Raw genomic sequence first — 18,262 nt, 5'->3', positions numbered from 1 at the left:
CTGGGCATCTCCCGCATACAAATGTTCCCATCAAAGATTTGTGTCCACCTGGGTTGTGGCAGTTGCATTGAATATCTCTTTTCCTCAGAGACATGCTGCAAGGATTGCTAAAGGGATCAGGAGGTAAATTTTCTCCTGGAATAGCATCTGCAAAGACAAGCAGATGGAATTTTGACAAACCCCAATATCTGCCAGACAAAGTTTGTCATGTTGACCTGAATGTACCTGTCTCTGCTGGGGATACCCTTCCATCACCCAATAAAGATGTGGTATGAAAAGATTTAACACTTCTGTTTGGGCAAGAACATTGAAAGAAGCAAACATGGCAAAAACCCCGCAACATTCAATAGCCCATTCAGGCCCAGTTGAATCCAGTTCTTGGACACACAAAGCATGTCGGTGCTATCCATGGAAGCTGCTGCGCTGCAGTCCATTCATCTCTACCTCATTTGTGGCAGATCAAAATAGGCTCCCACTCAACACACCCTCCACAATTCAGCAGGAAAATTCCTCCAGCCCATCACTCATCCCTGTGGCCTCAGCTCACTACTGCAGGGAATAGGCAGTAGGCTGGGAGAATATCTGTAAATTAATGCTGTGATTCCATCCACCATCCTTACTCTGTGGGTGCTCTGGCTCCCATCTCCTTCCAGCACCTCTTGCACACATGTTCTGGGGCATCCTCATCCATGCCCTGAGAAATGCCCAGACCACCCTGTGTGTAGAGATCCTGTGCAACGCCCAGGACTAGTCCAGACACAGCCTGAACAGGAGGCTGGAGCCAGCTGTCCTCACACAGGATGAGCCAGTGCAAAGCCTGGGCACTGCTCTTATGAGACACTAAAGCCTCTCCTCTTAGTAAAGCTGAGGAAAGATTCAAGAAAAATTACAGCACGGACAACTATTAGTCATGCTTTAATTTTTCAGTTGAAATAATACAGTGACTGTCACTACCAATGTCATCAAGGTCAGCAATAAAAACACAGTCACCACACACTCTGATCAGGGACAGTATAGGAGACCTCTGATTAAGGGAAAACAATTGAAAGCCATTGACAACAAAATCCAGAAGGAAGACTAGAAAGCAATCATTGATTACATTCTTGAGTGAATAATATCTGCAGTTATAAAAAGTTAAATGATGAAAGATTTGAAAATAAATATCTAAGAGTCTGTTTCTTCAAAACCATTTCAAAGTTGCAGGGAAACACTGCTTGAACTTTTTTTTTCTTTAATACAAGTTCATCTACATCAACATTAATCAACAATCACTATTTTGAGGTTAGGTTTATTGATTATGCCATTACCCTTCAGATGTATTTTAAGGAATAAAACATACTTCAAGGAAAATTGACAAAACATCTATGTCAAGTTTTGTGAAAAAATACTGCTTCATTAACCACATTAAAATCTGACCAGAGTCTTATCAACAGCATTGTAGCCCAATAAATACATGTCCTCAGAGATGACACAGCTTACTCCTGCAAACAAAAACCACCCTGTAAGCCACTCTGCTTGCTGCACTGTAAAAAGGCAGCATTTACACACTTCTCAGTGAATGGGATGAAAGGGGTTTGTTGGTTTAAGCTCCTCCAGCTGTATTTCGAATAGGTAAAATAGCAATGGGGAAAGAAGAGGTCATAAGCTTTTTTTTCTTTTGGTGGTAAAAAGCTATCACAGTTAATACGTATAAGCAACAGATTATCTGGAAATTGTATTCAAAAAGTTGCAGTCTCCAAACTCTAACTGTGAACTGCAAATAAAACCAGTCCAATAGAAAAATCTAGAGGACTAAACCAAAACTTTAAAAATATTACTGAAGACTAATGTATGGGGTCAAACCTCAAGACAGAATGTACACAGAAAAGCTATTTATATTTTATATGATAGAAAAAAATCAGATTAAGAACTTGTGATAGCTACAACCTGAGAAGTCATCAAAAAGAGTAAACCAGTTCTGTAAACCAGCACAGAAATATTCTATGTATGAAACAAATTTTAATTTTAGCCCTACACATAATTATGGCATCAACAGGCAATTTTTGGCCATGTGGAATCTAACTAAAAGGCAGTCATACATTCCTGTGCATGTGCACAAATATTGCGTTAAAATATTTTAGTTGGCCTTAGCTGCTTGCTTAAGTCTGAAGAACATACCTCCATCTCAGGGCTTTTGCAAAGTTTTTAGAATGAGTCACCTTAAAACAAGGAAACTGAGAAACAGAAAAACCAATGTAGCCCTTTGCAGCAGCTTTTAGAGATGGTGGAAATGACACTAAATCCATTGTGAAGTCACCATTGCTAAATGTTTGTTTTTCCACACTGCAATAAAAATAAAAAGTAAAATCCCTGAGAAGCTCTCAGATGTTTTCAGAGAAGTGGGTGGAGGACTAGTTGCGGTGGCGGAAATCCCAGGGAGAGTAAACATTTCTGTCCTGGACTGCTGCAACTGCAACAGCACAGAGACCTGAGCTGGCTCCTTCACAAGCATCAGCCTGCAGAGCAATGGGTCAGCAAAATTCATCTTCTTTCTTAGCACCATGGTACGAACACTGAAAGGGATAGTATCTGCTACATGGGGTTAGAGGACTTTGGGAACAGCAAGGAGGCTCCCCCACATGTCACCCACATGTCAGCTTGGGAGAGCAGAGTGTCCCTGAATACTGCTCACAGGAACACTGGAGGTGAACAGTAAAGCCATTTGTTCCACACCTTCAGAAAGACTTATAAGAGAGGCTTTTTCTTCAAATAGGTATTACCCGAAAATGTTTTTAATGAAGGCTGATGGGATTCCATGTCTGAAATAATCTAGGTGAGGGATGACATAGATAAATCTTTAATAGGATGCTGGATGCATCTCAAATAAGTTCAGGATGACAAAGCCCATAAGCCATTATATCTCCAGATGAATTTATTTTATAACATGAATTAGGCATCACAGGCCAAACTACCAAAACTCTGGCAGTCTCAAGTCTAAGAGTGACTTCATCTCCCTGCAAGCTTGGAAATCAATGTGTCAATAATCTATTGTCTGGAAAAATCACTGTTCATTTTGCAGGAAAAATAACGTTCATTTTGCCAGGGAAAAAACAAAAACAAAGTCTTCCCCATAATCCTTGGAATATATTTCAGAGTTCCTAAATTCAAGGCCAAATTTTAATGCCAGCTCATAAGCAGGTTCTGCAAAGTATAAAAACAAAACAGGCTCATACATTCTCAAAGGAAAAAGTCGCATGACAATGCCCACTGCTCTGGGACCTCAAACATGACTGCTCCAAGTGAGTGGTTGGAGGTTTATCGTCTGTGAGTATTTTCAATTCCTGGCTTGTCCCAGAGAAGAAAATTTCTCCATGGCTCTGCCTTGCGTTCTCACCTCATCCTGCCACAAAGCAAAAGCTCTCCAGGGTAGGGAGCTCCTCCAGCATTGATACTGATGGCCATGAGGGTTTCTCAGGATATGGGCACTCCGAGGGACTCTCGAGAATGAGAAAACCACTGTAGGTTGTGAAGTTTCACATGGAAGACAAGGCCACTTGCTACTTCTGAACAGTTAGTTGTTCTCACTTCTCTCAAAGTCAGAAATGAGGATGCTTTCTTCCAAAGTAGGACTATCAGCATTAACCTGTGGCAAATAGGCGTTTCTGACCCACAGTATCCTGCGGAAGAGCTGGTTATTCTCTTTGTGCAGGCACCACAAGAAAAGGGAAATGGCAGCCAACATCACCAATGTCACAAGAACAGCCAGAGCTACAAGCCCACTGTAGGATGCTGAAAGGGAAGAACAGAAATTGTTAAGTATATGTAGCAGATATAGCTACAATTATAAGTAATTCAAAATATAAACATATAGCTCTTTTTAGGAAAACATTACTACTTCTTATATGTCACACATTTCAAATTACAGGTTCAACAGTGAAAAATATTATTTCTCAAAATATCAGCTCAAAATGTGTATTATTCCTTATTAAAAAAGTACAGAGTTTACCTTTTTCAGAGGATTCTGTTGTATCAATATCTGAAATAAAACCCAGAAGAGTCACAAAATGACCCACAGAGGTTATTATGTATATTCAGTTTAAAATGGATACTGAAAAGACAATCTACCTAAAACCAACAAGAATAGGCTATTCTTTGTTTAATTTGACTCATGTCAATGCTATTCCAACAGGCCAAGTTAAACATAATCTAGTATGTTATTTAAAATCCCTTTAATTTGGTGGAATATATTAAATGGCATTCCTGCAAGGATGAGAATGAAAAGTGGGCCTTTACCCACTTTTTAAAGCACAAATTCATGAACAGAACCATGCAGAGGCAGATCAGTCTGGTTAGTGGGTCCAGCAGTGATTTTGTGTGGGCTCCCACGTGCCCTGTGACCTTCCCTCTTGGTGGGGGCCGTGGAGGTCACCCTGATGCCACAGGAAGGCTCCTGCAGTCAGCAGTGGCTGCCCAGGTTCCCCAAAGGGAGGTCACCCCAGCTGCCTGGGGCTTTTAGAGGTACTTTTTTCCCCAATGCCAAGGGACAGGATTAATTTAATGAAAATTGACACCAAGTAAGCAAGCAACAAGGAACAAGTACAACAACGGTTATAAGGACAGAATTGCCTTCTTTTACGGCAGCACGTACCTGCATCCATTTTACATACAAAACCCCTCTTTTCTCTGCATGGAGATAACTGCCAGACTCCATCTGTGGTCCTCAAGCTGATGCAGAAATTCCCTTTGAGATTATCAAATTCAGGCTCTCTGATGCCCCAGTTAGAATAATTTAAAGGAGAACCATCAGACCAGGAGACTGTCTCATCTATGGGCAGAAGTTTAAAGTTAATACAAAATAGAATAATATTTTGAGAAATATTTCTGTTTCAGCTAGATTTACCCTCACATGAAAAATATGTTATTACAAAATACCAGGATTTTGTCTGTTTGGCCACTGTATTACTTTCTTTTCTTGAAGGATTTAAAAACCTCCTATGTAGTTAACACAGAAGACAGTCTGTAGTGTATCTTTAAGAAGGAAAAAAAGGCATTTACATGCGTGTATGCCTACTGAGTATTCAGAATACTGGCAACCATTGCAGAAAGTCTCACTGGTTTTACTACATCACAAATCAGTGAACAAAATCTCAAAAGAGAAAAATGTTTTGAAAAATGGTAATTGGAAATGGTTTTTGGAAGATAACCAAAACCCAAATCAGATTCTTACATGCAGTTCTATTCTTCCCCAAACTTACTGTCTGTAACAAGCAGAATGTTCAACCAAACCATTTGTACAGAATAGCCAAAACTGTGTAATTCTTCCAAAATGAAGGCATTTTCATCTTCATCTTGAATAGTCAGAAGATCTGATCCTTCAAATTAAACACAGAACAAATTATCAATTTGAGATGTAACACTGTATTTCAAAAACCATTAAAATGTAACACTGTATTTCAAAAAGTTAACATTATGAGGCTTAATTGAAGAGCTTGAAAAGTCTAGTTTTACATTGTAAGTTCTTAAATTGGTAATTAATGGGAAAATGCTCAAGCAAATACAAAACTCTTCTCACATGACTTTAAAACAAATTTAAAGGGAAAAAAATTCACGTTATATTTTACTGGAGAAACCAGTATTTTCACACGGAAAGGAACATTTTTTTGATGCATGCTGCCTCCAATCTCATAGTTGGCTTATGACTTCCACTATCGTTATTTTGAAACAGAGAAAACATATGCCACGATTTCAGACATTTCAGAAAATAAATATTGGTTTAAAATATCACAATGACATTTGGTAGCTACAAAATAATCCCTTACCTTGATTTTTGCAGACCTCATGTGCTGTATCAAAACTCATGCCCTGAAGAACTGTGGAAAAGCTGTAGCAACTGTTTTTGAATTTGATCCAGGGTACATTTTTTTCTGAGCATAAGCCTTTATAGGCATCGAGTTTCTTTTCTGTGATAGAAATAACAGCACAGCTTTATTGGCACAACAAAATACACATTAATATAACATACCACACACTGTTTTGGAGTAATGCTAATAAGCACGGTATTGTGTTATGCCTCAGTTTTTTCAAAATGAAAATCTAGTGGTTGCATATATTTGTATTAAATGAGTACAGCTGATTTTATTTCTGATCAAAGATCTTGCTGGATTACAACAGCAGGATCAGGACAATCTAACTGATAGTGATGCGCAGAGGAGGTCATGAGCTAATCAGGGGGCCCAGGTGACCAACACCACTGAACAGGAACTATCTGAAGAAGTGGATGCTGCCACAAGATCCTGCAGTCTGGCACTAAATGGACTTCCAGACCTGAATTCTGGATTTCACTGAAGCCCAGGTGACTGACAGAGCATTGCAGGAAACACAACATATTTTAGGATACAGAAAAATATTCTTAGCTTTACTAAAAAAAATTGCACAGTCTTTGATGTGTTGATCAGTGAAGATATGATTAATTTTTCACTTCGCTCTAAATGCTTCCCTTCTCACATCCCACAGTTAATTTAAGCAAACTGGATTTATTTCCTTTCAAGCTAGGTCATTAGCAATCCTCATTTTTTCACAGATGTGAAGTGTTCACTGAAGAGACAGAGTAAGTAATTTTCCTGTTTCTTTTCTATTATGAAAGTTCTTTTTCCATTCTCCTACAGATAAGACCCCATGGCCAATATTTTATTGGAAAAAGAATGGTTGCACAAATAGGAAATACAGAGAAAAATACTTCAGTTTTAAGTAACAGTCAGCCTTGCTTAATATCTCTTAACCTCTTACCAATTAACCTCCTTTCACATATTTCCACTGTCAGTACACACATTTGCAGATGCAAAGATTTAATATAAACCTTGACTGACTTACTAGGTGGCACATGGCAAACTGCTCCTTGCAGAGATTGTTCACAATTTGCGCTTTTCCAGTGCCCTGAAGTATCAATGTAAACACAGCTGCCAAAGGCCTGGGACTCGTCGTCTTCCCAGAAGGTAAACAAAGACCTGGTCCCATCTGACCATTCAAAGTTAAGCCCGTTCTGCCAAAACAAATTTCAGATTATCTTTCTGATATACTTTAGCACCACACAAGTCAATCTTCTTTTGGAGGCATTCTCACCAGGTATTACAGAATGTCTTAATTTTCTAAAGGCCCAGCAATGATCAACAAAAGGCAGAGCCAAGGGTCCTCCCAACTCACTTTTGGAAGACCACAAACTACATCTAGTTTTCTGTTTTCAGCAAGCAGTTATTTGGGCCATTGGGCTACTACAAATGAAACAACGAAATTTCAATGCCAACATTACAAGAGATTTTTTTCCCCACATTTTTAAAAGTTTTCTATGGCTTTTAGTTTTCAGTAGTCAATGTACCAAACTGGCTCTCACTGGACTTACACAATTATGTTACAAGAAAAAAAGGAAAACAAAAGGAAATTTAAGGCTCAAATTTTCCAGGGTTTCATCTCCAGATGCAAATTTTCTGTGACTTGAAATCAATGACACAGCTCACTAGATTGTTACTGGAAAATCTCCTTTGCATTCCCAGCCAGGGAGTCTCCTACATACGTTAGCAGTGAAGAGGCCGATCCAGTGGCTGTACCCTCGGCGATGGACGATGACGGTGAGGAAAGCCTGGTGGTACTGGTCTGTAATGCTCACCAGCTCTGCACCGTGTGCTATGCAGGCTTGTAGAGCTGAAGACCATGTGAAATTCCCACTTATTAGCTTATACATTCTGTTCCCATATTCTAAGGTATCTGGCACAGGATACATCTCAGATGCATTGATAAGATGTCTGGATGCGTCTGTTATAAACAGAAATAAAGAACTTGTTTTTAAAAAAGAAGACTTGATCACAGCTGAGTAGCTCCTAAAAAAGTCAGAACTATCATTGCAAACAAATTAAAAAATTGCAAACTCCTCGGTTTTAGGGAGGCACTGTGAAATTTAAAAAGAAAGAGACAATGACTACTTGAATAGTATCTGAAATTCTATCACAAAACTCATCACAGGAATGACTGGGTTTAATGTATTAAAAAAACCCCCCAAATCTGAATGAAGTTAGTTCCACTTGACTGCATCTTTGGAGGTCAGTACGAAATCACCTGGGATCTGGGCATATCCCAAATGTCCAGTAGCAGTGGGCTGCAGAGCATTTTTATCCCCACATACCTTGCATGTAAATTAGGTTACCTCTTTTTTGAGTTATTGTTATTAATAGTAATTTTCACAATAAGCTTACATCATAAGACCTGGCCTCAAATAAGTGATATTGCCAATAGGATAACAAAGTGCATGCTTGGGAGCTTCTTGAGCTCATCTATAATATACATTAACCCATGCAAGAAGATCACAGTGTGGCATTTAAACAGAAATCCTCTCTGCATGGAGACTTAAATCTCTTTTTGATGATGAACTAACACAGAAATGTCCAAAACAACAAAAGGAAGAAGCAGGGTTTTTAGCTTTAAGACAGAGAGAGAGTGTCTCCCATGATAAAAAAAAAAAAAAAAAAAAAAAAAAAAAAGCAGAAAACAGAGACCATCTCACCCCAGCTCAGTCTGTGATGCTGCTTCACTCACTCTCTTACAGAAAGGAAATGCCTTTGCTAATGTGTGTGAATGCTTTCAGTGTACTTCAAAAAATGCTACAGTTTTGATCCTGTTCGTCAGTTTGGATTAATTATTTCTCACTGTAAAGCTTCTGTGTGATTATAGAATGAAGTGGTTGCTTTGCTGCAAGGTAAAATGTTTTTAGACTTGGTTCCCTTTACGACTAAGAGAGGAGGAGGAGTGATAACAAAGAGCTTAAAACAGTAAATTAATTTATTACTTGTCATTACAAACCATTTAAAATTAAAAATTTCTAAACAGGAAAAAGTTCTGCTCTTGAGCTAACTGAAGCACCCTGTTTTGTTCCAGATTGCAGTGTGTGTCACTGCTTAAAAAAAGGCAGAAAATGCTGTAAATCACTGACACAACAAGTCAAGCATCACTGAGAGATCAGAGCTCAGTTCAAAACCCCTGCTGCTTTCTTTCATTTTAGTCTCCTTCAGAAAATAATTCAAAAAAGGGGAAATGGAATGCAGGCAGAACGGCAGAAGCAAAGCACCAGCTCATCTTTCCAGGAACTGACACATCTGTTTGGACACTTGAGCAAATTTAGCAGTTCACTACTGCCAGCAAGAGGCTGTCTCACTACTCCCTTCCTTGCTTCTCTGCTCTTCCTGCTGCAAATTCTTTGGTCTGGTGTTCGCTTGGCCCTGCACAAAGCTGACACAGCCTGTAAAAAGCTGCAGAAAATGAGATTAATTAGACAAAATAAATAAGTAAAGCAGGAGATGAAAAAAATATAGGGAAGTTTTCTGCTGAATTAGCAAACTGAACGGCCTGATAGTTTGGGATAGTGCCATGGGTGTCCCACTGGGGAGGCAGGATGGTCTATTTAACCCAGGAGGACTCTGCTATGCATGGGGCAGTGCTGAGCTGCACTACAGCCAGGCCCATAGGCCACTCTCAGATTCACCTCCCTGCTGGGAAAGTCCTCAATTATAACAAATAGAATTTAAATCCTGTGAATTCCTTCAGCTTTAAGCGACAATGCTTAGTCTCCTATTAGCGTGTGCAAATGGTCATAAAGACTGTGGGCCTGAGCAATACCAAGGTATATCTTGATCAGCCCACATCACTGGGATTCATTCCAAACAGGTAAACTTTTTTGGAGGGCTATGACCAAAGAAGGATAATTAGAGGAATGGGATGTTCCCCAAATGGCCACCAGAGACCCTCATAAGACCCCTGCTCTAATGTAAATAAACTCCAAGAAGTGTTTTAAATATGCAAAAGAATTCGCGGGAACGTTTAGCATATATGTATGAGTTTGGGGAAATGTAATGAATATGTATAAGTTTCACAGATTTCAACTAGGCTGTTGGCTGGCTGCAGGGCATGGAATAGGAGGAGATACTCCCTGCACGCCTGGCGCCGAAATAAAGTAATGCAGCTTTCTAATACTGAAATTATGGTGTTGGAGAGTTTTGTTCCCAACTTTCAGTGACACAGCTGGGAAACGTGGGTAGGATCCTGAGCACCCACTGCAGCCCAAATCCTCGTCAGAATCCCAGCCACCATAAGGCTACTCTTTTCCTTCCTGCCTTTCCACGCTTTCTCCACCTGTCTCAAGTAGCAGCAAGGGGTTAAAATACAAATGTTTGGGATGTAACTGAAACAAACCAGCAGGAAAGCACATTTTTTACTTTTTCGGCGCCGTGTACAGGATCACTCCAGCCCTTCCCGCAACTGTAGTTCCCAATAAAAGATGCAAACTCCAGCTACACTTTGCTTGAGCCACACGTCAGCACTGCCCAAAGCTTGTACTTGTTCTGCTTCCCAACCGGCCGTGCCAACCCTCCCAGGCAGCAGCAGTAGCAGCAGAGTGCTGTCTCTTTATTTTAGGGTTAAATTTAGGGGTGACAATATAACATAGAGCTGAGCCATACAAAACCACCCCCGCAGTAAAGGCAGCTGCTGCCAAGGAGACTCCTCAGAGGCTCAGATTACAGTCCTCCCTTGGCTCCAGGGTCACTGATGTGCTGCCGGAGTATTGGGGCGCCGTGTGCTGGCACCGAGCTGCTGGCGGAGCTCCAGGGAAGGGGCTCCCAGGGAGAGAGGCAACCCCGGGACGTGGCTTGAGGAAACACAGCGAGCCATGTTCCTCCCAAACACTTCCTGCTCCTGGCAAGGAACTTTACGGTACTTCACACTTAGAGAAGTGTGGTACTAGAAAAGAGAAGCCATGCTCTATTCGAGAAGCCAGCCGGGTCCACACTATTTAGAAAAACACATTTTCTAGAGTCTCTTCTGATCTAACACTGCAAGTCCCAACCCCCCACTCTAAGTCATATTTTCATCAAAATGACCTTCAGTTTAGCCTTTTGTAATTTCATGTGGTTACTCTGCAGCCATGAGAGGAAATAGGAAATTTCATCTCTATTTCTAATTCAAAGATATACTACAGAATGCTAGGAGGAAACTTAGTAACAGAATATTTTTTAGCAATTACTTCTACATCCCAGGTATTGTTTTATTAAACAGTGTAGAGCTAGTCTGTCTAAACAGCAAACTATCTTAGAAATCTTTTATGTTCCTTGTTTTACGAGACTCACATAAAGCTGCTTCTAGATACAAAGTAAGAAAAATTCTATATAGCAAGAAAAGAGAACAGAAGCTAAGCAAGACAAAATCTTACCCCGAGTCTTTTGGCAGACAAAACCATATTTTTTCTGACAGTTTTCTAAGTACCATTTTCCAGTGAAATAAAAATTAGGGTTATTTGATACCAATGTACACAGTGGAAGTTGCTCTTGAATGTTAAAATGCTGTCTCTGCAATCAATACAGAATGTTATATTAGTTTAAAAATACACCTTGTAAAACAATGCATAATTATTACATCAAATTTAGGAGAATAAAATTTTCCTAAATAGGGGAATTATCTCAAAGTCTCTATAACAATCATTCAGGTAAATTGCCAAACAATGTATTAAAATAGGAAATTCATAATCTTGTTCCCAAGATTTGCTCAAACCAAGCATCCAATACTAACTACATAATTCCAAATTTGCTGCTTAAAACCAGCTGCAAGAGAATGTGAGTAGAGCAATAAATTATGTAAATATCTGTCTCAATGGTGCCTTGTTTGCTACTTCTAGCCATGCCTGTAAATCTGTGCCCACAGCTCTTTGAAGTTGCAAAAATTAAGAGCAGCCTGAACTGTGGTAACAACTTTGGCCCTGTCTTATAGAAGTCATGATTTTTATGGATAAAATCAACTTCTCAATGTCACAACCCCCTGAAAATACTCACATCCACTACTTCAACTGGTGACCAGTTGGAATACATTTGAGGATTTTCATTCAACTGTTTTTCATAATCGTCACTCTGGAAACCTATCCAAACATTAGTTTTCCACCCATATAGATTCATTGTTATGAAAGCTGGAAAATGAAACAGAAACAAAAAATCCAGTAAGCGTGTAGGAATAGATAAAGTCTCTTGCAACACACTAAAGCATTGAAAAAATTAATTTCCAATCAAGGATGTTTCATAGTTACTAGAAAATAACAATGAGCGGCATTTCAGTATCATCTAGCTATAAATTCATTTAAATTGATTAATTTCAGTTGGGTTAGGATCTAGTTCATTAGCTAATAATACCAGTCCAACCACAATATAGTCCAATTGAAAAAGCTTTTCTCAGTTTAGTTAAAGATTTCTCAACACAAGATAGCCAGTGAGATTGCTCCCACATCCAAATAAGTGGTTTTACAAGTCCGTGAAATTTAGCTACACATTTTTTATGAATAGGATTCATAAATATTTTCAAATTTGCTGGCATTTATTTCTCTGACAGTTCTAGGCTGGTGCTATACTACAGATGAGACTTTAAGTATTACTAAAAGATAAAAATGAGATAATAAGGTAGGAATTTCAAATTGCAAATTTTTAAATGGGTATTCCATTTTGGGAGTATTTTTAAAGCCTGGTAAGCACAAAAGAATTTGCAATTCTTCCTTTAAATGTACCTGTCATACATCTCAGTGGACCTTTAAATTCTGGCAAACTGAGAAAGAGAAATGTTAACGTGTTTAAAGCAGTGGAACCATGGATAAGCGCTGAACAATCTTCTTTCCTAAATCTGTATCCAAGATTAAACTTTACTACAGCATCCTAATGAAGATGACGTTTTATTTATTAAACAATATTTTCAGCACTCGACCTTGCTCCAGTTCATCCTCCAGGATAGCAAGTGACCCATCATAGTTGCTGCAGAATTCTTGTGCAGAGTACCAGTTTCTCAGATGTTCTGGATCCTTTGGAATTTGTATTAAAAAGCACTGTTTCAAAAAACAAAACCAATCAAACATACTTGCTTTGTTTGCAGTCCTCCAGTAATCTATCAACAACGAAGAGTGATCAGTAAAACATTTGACATGCCATTACTGAATGTTAAATATTTCACTGTTTTCTGTCCTGCCGTGGACATCTCCAGCATGCTCAGTATTAGTTTTCAGCTGTGATCTGAATTCCATTCAAATCAGCTGTTTCAAGGCAAACAATCAAGGTTAAATTTATCCTTGCAGTCACTGCAGTGAGCACTGGGATAAATTCAGCCACCTCCATGCATGGTGCTATTAAGGAACTTATGCATTTAAGAGAAGCCAGATGAAATAGTTACCTTTTGACCTTCATTTGCAAATAGACTTTGGCTTATAATTATCTTTAATGAAGCCCATTTGAAACAGCATGTTTCAGAGGACAGCAGCAATTAGGGATCCGTTTAGTACATCAAGGGGTTAGAGACCTCTTTTGAGATCATAAAAGACACTTGGAATTGTTATATGTGGAAAGGAGAGGATGGAGCGGGCTTTTTATGGCAAAGGCACAAATACAATTGCATAGCTTTTGCATATATGAGTATTTACTCCCTGAAACTAAAGTAAAGTTTTTAACACCTTGTTAAGACAACTTCTTAAACTGTGGCCAGTTACTTAACAGGAATAAATCTTGGCATCACTGCTTTCAAAATCTGAAAATCTTCAGCTATTAAGTAATCCTTAAGTACAATTTCTGTCCTACATATGGAATGCATTTTGAACAACGAAACAGCATTAAAAAAGGTTTTACTTTGAATCGAAAGTGCAACCAGCCTTTGGGACACACTTCTTGTTGGTTCGTGTCTTTTGGAGTCTCTTTCTCTATCTTCTTTGGAATTTTACGTTTACAAATACAGGGAAGAGAAACAGTACAATTTCCGTCACCCCAGAGTCCTGAGCAAAAAGAAAAATCACATTTCAACGTTAGTTTGAGAATTGGAAAGGGCTTTTTTCTCAGATAGCTTAGATATTATTTAGTGTTTGAGTAAAAAGATATTCTATAGCAAATACATTTGGACATACTGCATTACAGTGGGTTTGATGGCTCATGGGCACAGACTTTTATTGTCAGTTTATCAAGTAAACCCAATTTCTCTACACCGGGTCACATAGCATATGACTATATCATCATTTTTTAAAAAAACTAAATTAGGGAGAAAAAAAAAAAGCCTTCCAGATGAAATAATTTGACTTCCTTACATTGAAAATTTTTGGCAAGATCCAGGTGATGATATAAAATGCTGACCTGCTTAGGAGGAAAACACACTTTTCAGGAAACTCAACAAATTTCTGGCCAGCCCCCACCTTTGGCCAGCTGAGGGGGGAGGGTGGGCATCTCTTCCTTTTATCTGATACTAAATATGGCAATGGCAAATTCAAGCATTCAAGAGTCATGAATGAAAACCCCAAGATTACGTGTGGAAAAAAAGGTTTTACGTTTACTCAGTTTTGACTTTTGAGGCTGGGATTACAAGACTGCAGATGAATTAATCTTTTTCAGCTCTTCTCACAAACACAGAGCTGGATATTTTTATTTTCTTTGGAACCTGACATGTTTAGTTTATGATATGACTTGCAGATCATCAGAAAACAGACACTGTGATATGATAGAAATCACTAAACCAGCAGCACTGTGACTTTTTTTTTAATACCCTAGTAAAATATAGAAATTTGCCATGATTGAAAGGCTAGCACCAAAATTATGGCACCCAAAAATCCTTCAGCAGGTTGGCTATGGGATCAAAAATAAGGTAGAAACCTGAGTATTTAAAGTCATGTGCTGATAGAAAAACAGTTTATAGATGTAGGAAAAATTGTTGCTAAGTCCATATGGGTCATTTGGTTATGAGATAACTGTCTGTGAACACAAACAATGCATTAAAATTATTGCTGTTCCACATAAAAGCCCAATTAAAACTGAGGCATCGATATCACTGGAATCTTTGTGTTTTGACATTAGAGAGCTGTAACTATTAATATACTTCTAAAACCTACAACCTAGTCTCTGAGCATGCTCAGAGAAAATATAGAAATAATGATATTTCACTATTCTTTCCTTACTCACAGAAGCAGTCATGCAAATTATGAACATGGAAAAGGACTTTTATACAGATTGCATTTCTCAAAAGCAATGGAAAAAAATATAAACCCTTTGGCCAACAACAAAATCAAGTTACAATTACTGCAGCAAAAGGAAATACAAAAGAAACCTGTTTGTGATGAAATGAAGCCACATCTTTTCCCTGGTTTCTGCAGATCTCTTTCCCTCTCTTCATCCCAGTTCTGGTACATTACTGGTGATTCATCTCTCCAGCTGCACAGAAATATTAGGAATGAAGTTTCACTTACCTAAAATTACACCCTCCATCAAAGGGTTCAAAAGGAGATGCAAGGGAGAAAGCAAACAACCAACCACTGTGACCAGGGTCAATATAAATGTCTTCTACAACCCTGTCAAAAGGAATACTGCAATATGGAGATAAATTAAGAGCAATATTGTTTTGAATGATATTTACATGAGAATTGGAATTGTCTCTTGAATATCCCACTCAGTCATCAAACTGCTTTGGCCCATTATACTGGGTAGGGCATGCCAAACAAAACTCACAGCAGCTGTGGCATAGACAAATTCTTACCGAAACTCATCACTGAGGTTTTCTGCGTGCAGTCCAATCCACCAGTGAACATCACTATTTGATAGCTATAAAAGAAATTTTTTGCCATGTGTTTAGATGCCGTTGCCCTTCTACCAATGCATTAACAAACACCTAAAGTCAGACTGCTCATTCTAATAGCATCCCCATTGGGTTCCAATGGGAAGAATAGGGGCTAAATCCTGCCCATGTTAATTCATGTAACTTTAGTGAGGTTATTCACTTGAGTAGAGTGTGATTTAGCTCCTGCATTTCCACAGGATTGCTGATTTGCCATCTGTAACCTAGGAATTTACAGTTTTAGGAATTTAAAGCCTTTTTGGTTTGAAAAGACTCTCATCTTTTTTCAGAATTTGTTTCCCCCAATTCCTAAAATTAAACAATAGCAAATATTTCCTTTAAGAAGCAATATAGCTTTAATCCTCGATGTTACCAAAATGCTTTCTGAACACTAACTAACTTTGTATGGTTCATACCAGAGTTTTCTAGAGAAGCTTTCCAGATTGATTGCTGTTCTTATGAAAGGATCTAGACCTTTGCTTCTAAAAGGCAAAGCGTTATTGAAAAGCCATGGAAATAATGTATTTCCAACAGCCATGTGTTACGGCTTGTTGAATTGATTCTAGCTTAAGCTATGAATTGGCTTCACTTCAAGGTTAGCCACTCAGTCAGTTTGGGGACTTTTGGAAAAAGAAAAAACAAAAAGTACTGAATGTACAGGACAGTAGAGAAGCCACCTTGCATCTGTAAAGCATTTATTTTTTGTCAGAAAGAACTGAAGTCCAGCCTGTGTTGTGCTTCCACTCTAGCCTCCGAGTTACAGTTAGGATTTCTCCAGCTCGCATCTTATTCAGCAATACCAAATGAAGAAAACAGACATTTCTGACAAAAGACTCTGGAATGTTCTCTGGTTTGGTATTGCCTGGCCCCTGAATTTATGCTTTCTAATCACAGCACTCAGCCTACAATTTTTAAAGAAATAGTGAAAAATGTGATTCCAAATTCCATGCTGAGAAATTTTGACCAAGTTTTAAAACGACACATGCAAAGTCTATTTGGATTGCTGAGTATTATTTTAGTGATTGCCATACTTACTCCTACTTCCACAGGAAAATGGTTACAATCGCCCAGGGACAAACGTGGCTATGCTGAGAAAGCTCAGCCAAACCCAGCAGGCTTTAAAATAGCTGTGTCTATTGTATTCTGAGACAAAACTTCTAGGAAGTTAAGCTGATTTCCAATGTCAGGAGACTAAACTTTGCTTCTTCATCACAGAATGCTCATAAACTTTAAAAATATCCACTAATTTAATGATAAATTCACTTTTAAAAGATCTCAAGTAAATTAACATGACTTCAAAGCTGCATTCGATTATCCATTTTAAGTGATCTTAAGTTGGAAAAATATAAATATTTTTAAATTTATATAGTTTTTAAAGTCATAAATATTCAGAATTGAGTAACAAAGTAATTATATCACATCACAGTCTCTGGTAGATGTGGAAGAAGACAAGACAGCACAGTCAGTTCTGTTGCTGTTCATCATAACCTTTTTCTGCAAAGCTATATTGGTTTAAATAGATTTAAATAGATTTATCTATTTCATCATGCTTTAATATAAAATTACTTAAATAGAAAATAAAAATTATACATAATTCCTTGAAACTGAAAGATCCCACATTAGCACAACACAATTCTATTCATGTTTTCTGTTAAAAATTAAAAGCAGAGAAGGTCTGCACACAATAAGTATGGATCAAGAGCTTTTCTACCCAGAACTAGATGTTCTTTTAAAACTTACACTGCAATATTCCTTTACATTACAGTTGCATAACTTTGTCCTCAGTAAAGCAGACAGATTATTTGCATTAAATTTTAAAATTTTCATTATTTTGCTTTTACTGAGAACAACTAAAAGGAAACAGACTCAGTTTCTGGGGAATTCATCTGCTTGTGAAGCTATTTCTCACTTTCAAAGCTGTTTGTTACATCAGAAAGGTTCTAGAGAAATCCTGCTGCAAACCAGAGGAGGGAATTTAGAGGAAAATGTCTTTTTTTTCCCCCATATAAAAATCCATAGTTACAAGGGGGTTTAATTCAGTAGACATCACACAAATCTGTGGACTCATTAGAGTCCACAGATTTGTCAAGCCGGTGTACACAGAGGAATAAGTAATCTATTTCCATGGCCACAAGCACCCTCCTCTATGGTTTACAGATATCTAGATACAATTAAGATGCAGAGAAATTGGCAATCCTTCACTTTTGGGCAGCTGTCCTCAACAGTAACATTTCAAATGATCATGTTGAAGATTTAAACTATGGAGACCATTTCAAACATCTGCACTTGCTGCCAACATCATGCGGATGCATCCTCTGAAACATCTCTCTGTATTGCTACCTGATCACCAGCTGCCAAGAGACAAAATGGGAGAGGAGCAGAACTGCACTTGGATCAGGAGACAACTCAGTGGCTGCAGAACCACTGTGGGAATGTGAGGAACCTTGACAGCTCCCCTTGGCCAGAGAGGGGTAGGCAGAGAGGAAGAAACAGAGAAGGATGTACACCACACATGAAACACACCGTTCTCTGCCCCCAATTACTTTCCCAGCTTTGGGACAGGAAGCTGGCTTTTGCTCCTCTTGGGTCTTTTGAGGCATATTGATCAACCTGCTCAACAGTAAAGCTGATTTGG

At 38.5% G+C, this 18,262-nt stretch overlaps 1 protein-coding gene across 1 annotated transcript in view; it reads right to left on the bottom strand.

Moving 5' to 3' along the window:
- Positions 1-899: 899 nt before the first annotated feature.
- The window catches only part of PLA2R1 (phospholipase A2 receptor 1), a 35,403-nt gene continuing 18,040 nt past the window's right edge, over positions 900-18,262 (bottom strand). The window contains exons 17-29 of the mRNA XM_066190078.1: positions 15,550-15,614; positions 15,124-15,227; positions 13,665-13,807; positions 12,757-12,874; positions 11,844-11,974; positions 11,228-11,363; positions 7,547-7,785; positions 6,850-7,018; positions 5,799-5,939; positions 5,235-5,351; positions 4,628-4,804; positions 3,986-4,015; positions 900-3,768 (exon numbers count right to left, since the gene is read on the bottom strand). Of these exons, the coding sequence (XP_066046175.1) occupies positions 3,551-3,768; positions 3,986-4,015; positions 4,628-4,804; positions 5,235-5,351; positions 5,799-5,939; positions 6,850-7,018; positions 7,547-7,785; positions 11,228-11,363; positions 11,844-11,974; positions 12,757-12,874; positions 13,665-13,807; positions 15,124-15,227; positions 15,550-15,614 (1,788 nt within the window). The 3' untranslated portion in view covers positions 900-3,550. The remainder of the gene's footprint in view (positions 3,769-3,985; positions 4,016-4,627; positions 4,805-5,234; positions 5,352-5,798; positions 5,940-6,849; positions 7,019-7,546; positions 7,786-11,227; positions 11,364-11,843; positions 11,975-12,756; positions 12,875-13,664; positions 13,808-15,123; positions 15,228-15,549; positions 15,615-18,262) is intronic.

Source organism: Chamaea fasciata, unplaced genomic scaffold, assembly GCF_029207755.1.
Source record: "Chamaea fasciata isolate MVZ Bird 193981 ecotype frontalis unplaced genomic scaffold, bChaFas1.0.hap1 SCAF_8, whole genome shotgun sequence".
Classification (NCBI taxonomy): Eukaryota; Metazoa; Chordata; class Aves; order Passeriformes; family Sylviidae; genus Chamaea; species Chamaea fasciata.
This window is presented reverse-complemented; position numbering and strand designations above follow the sequence as displayed.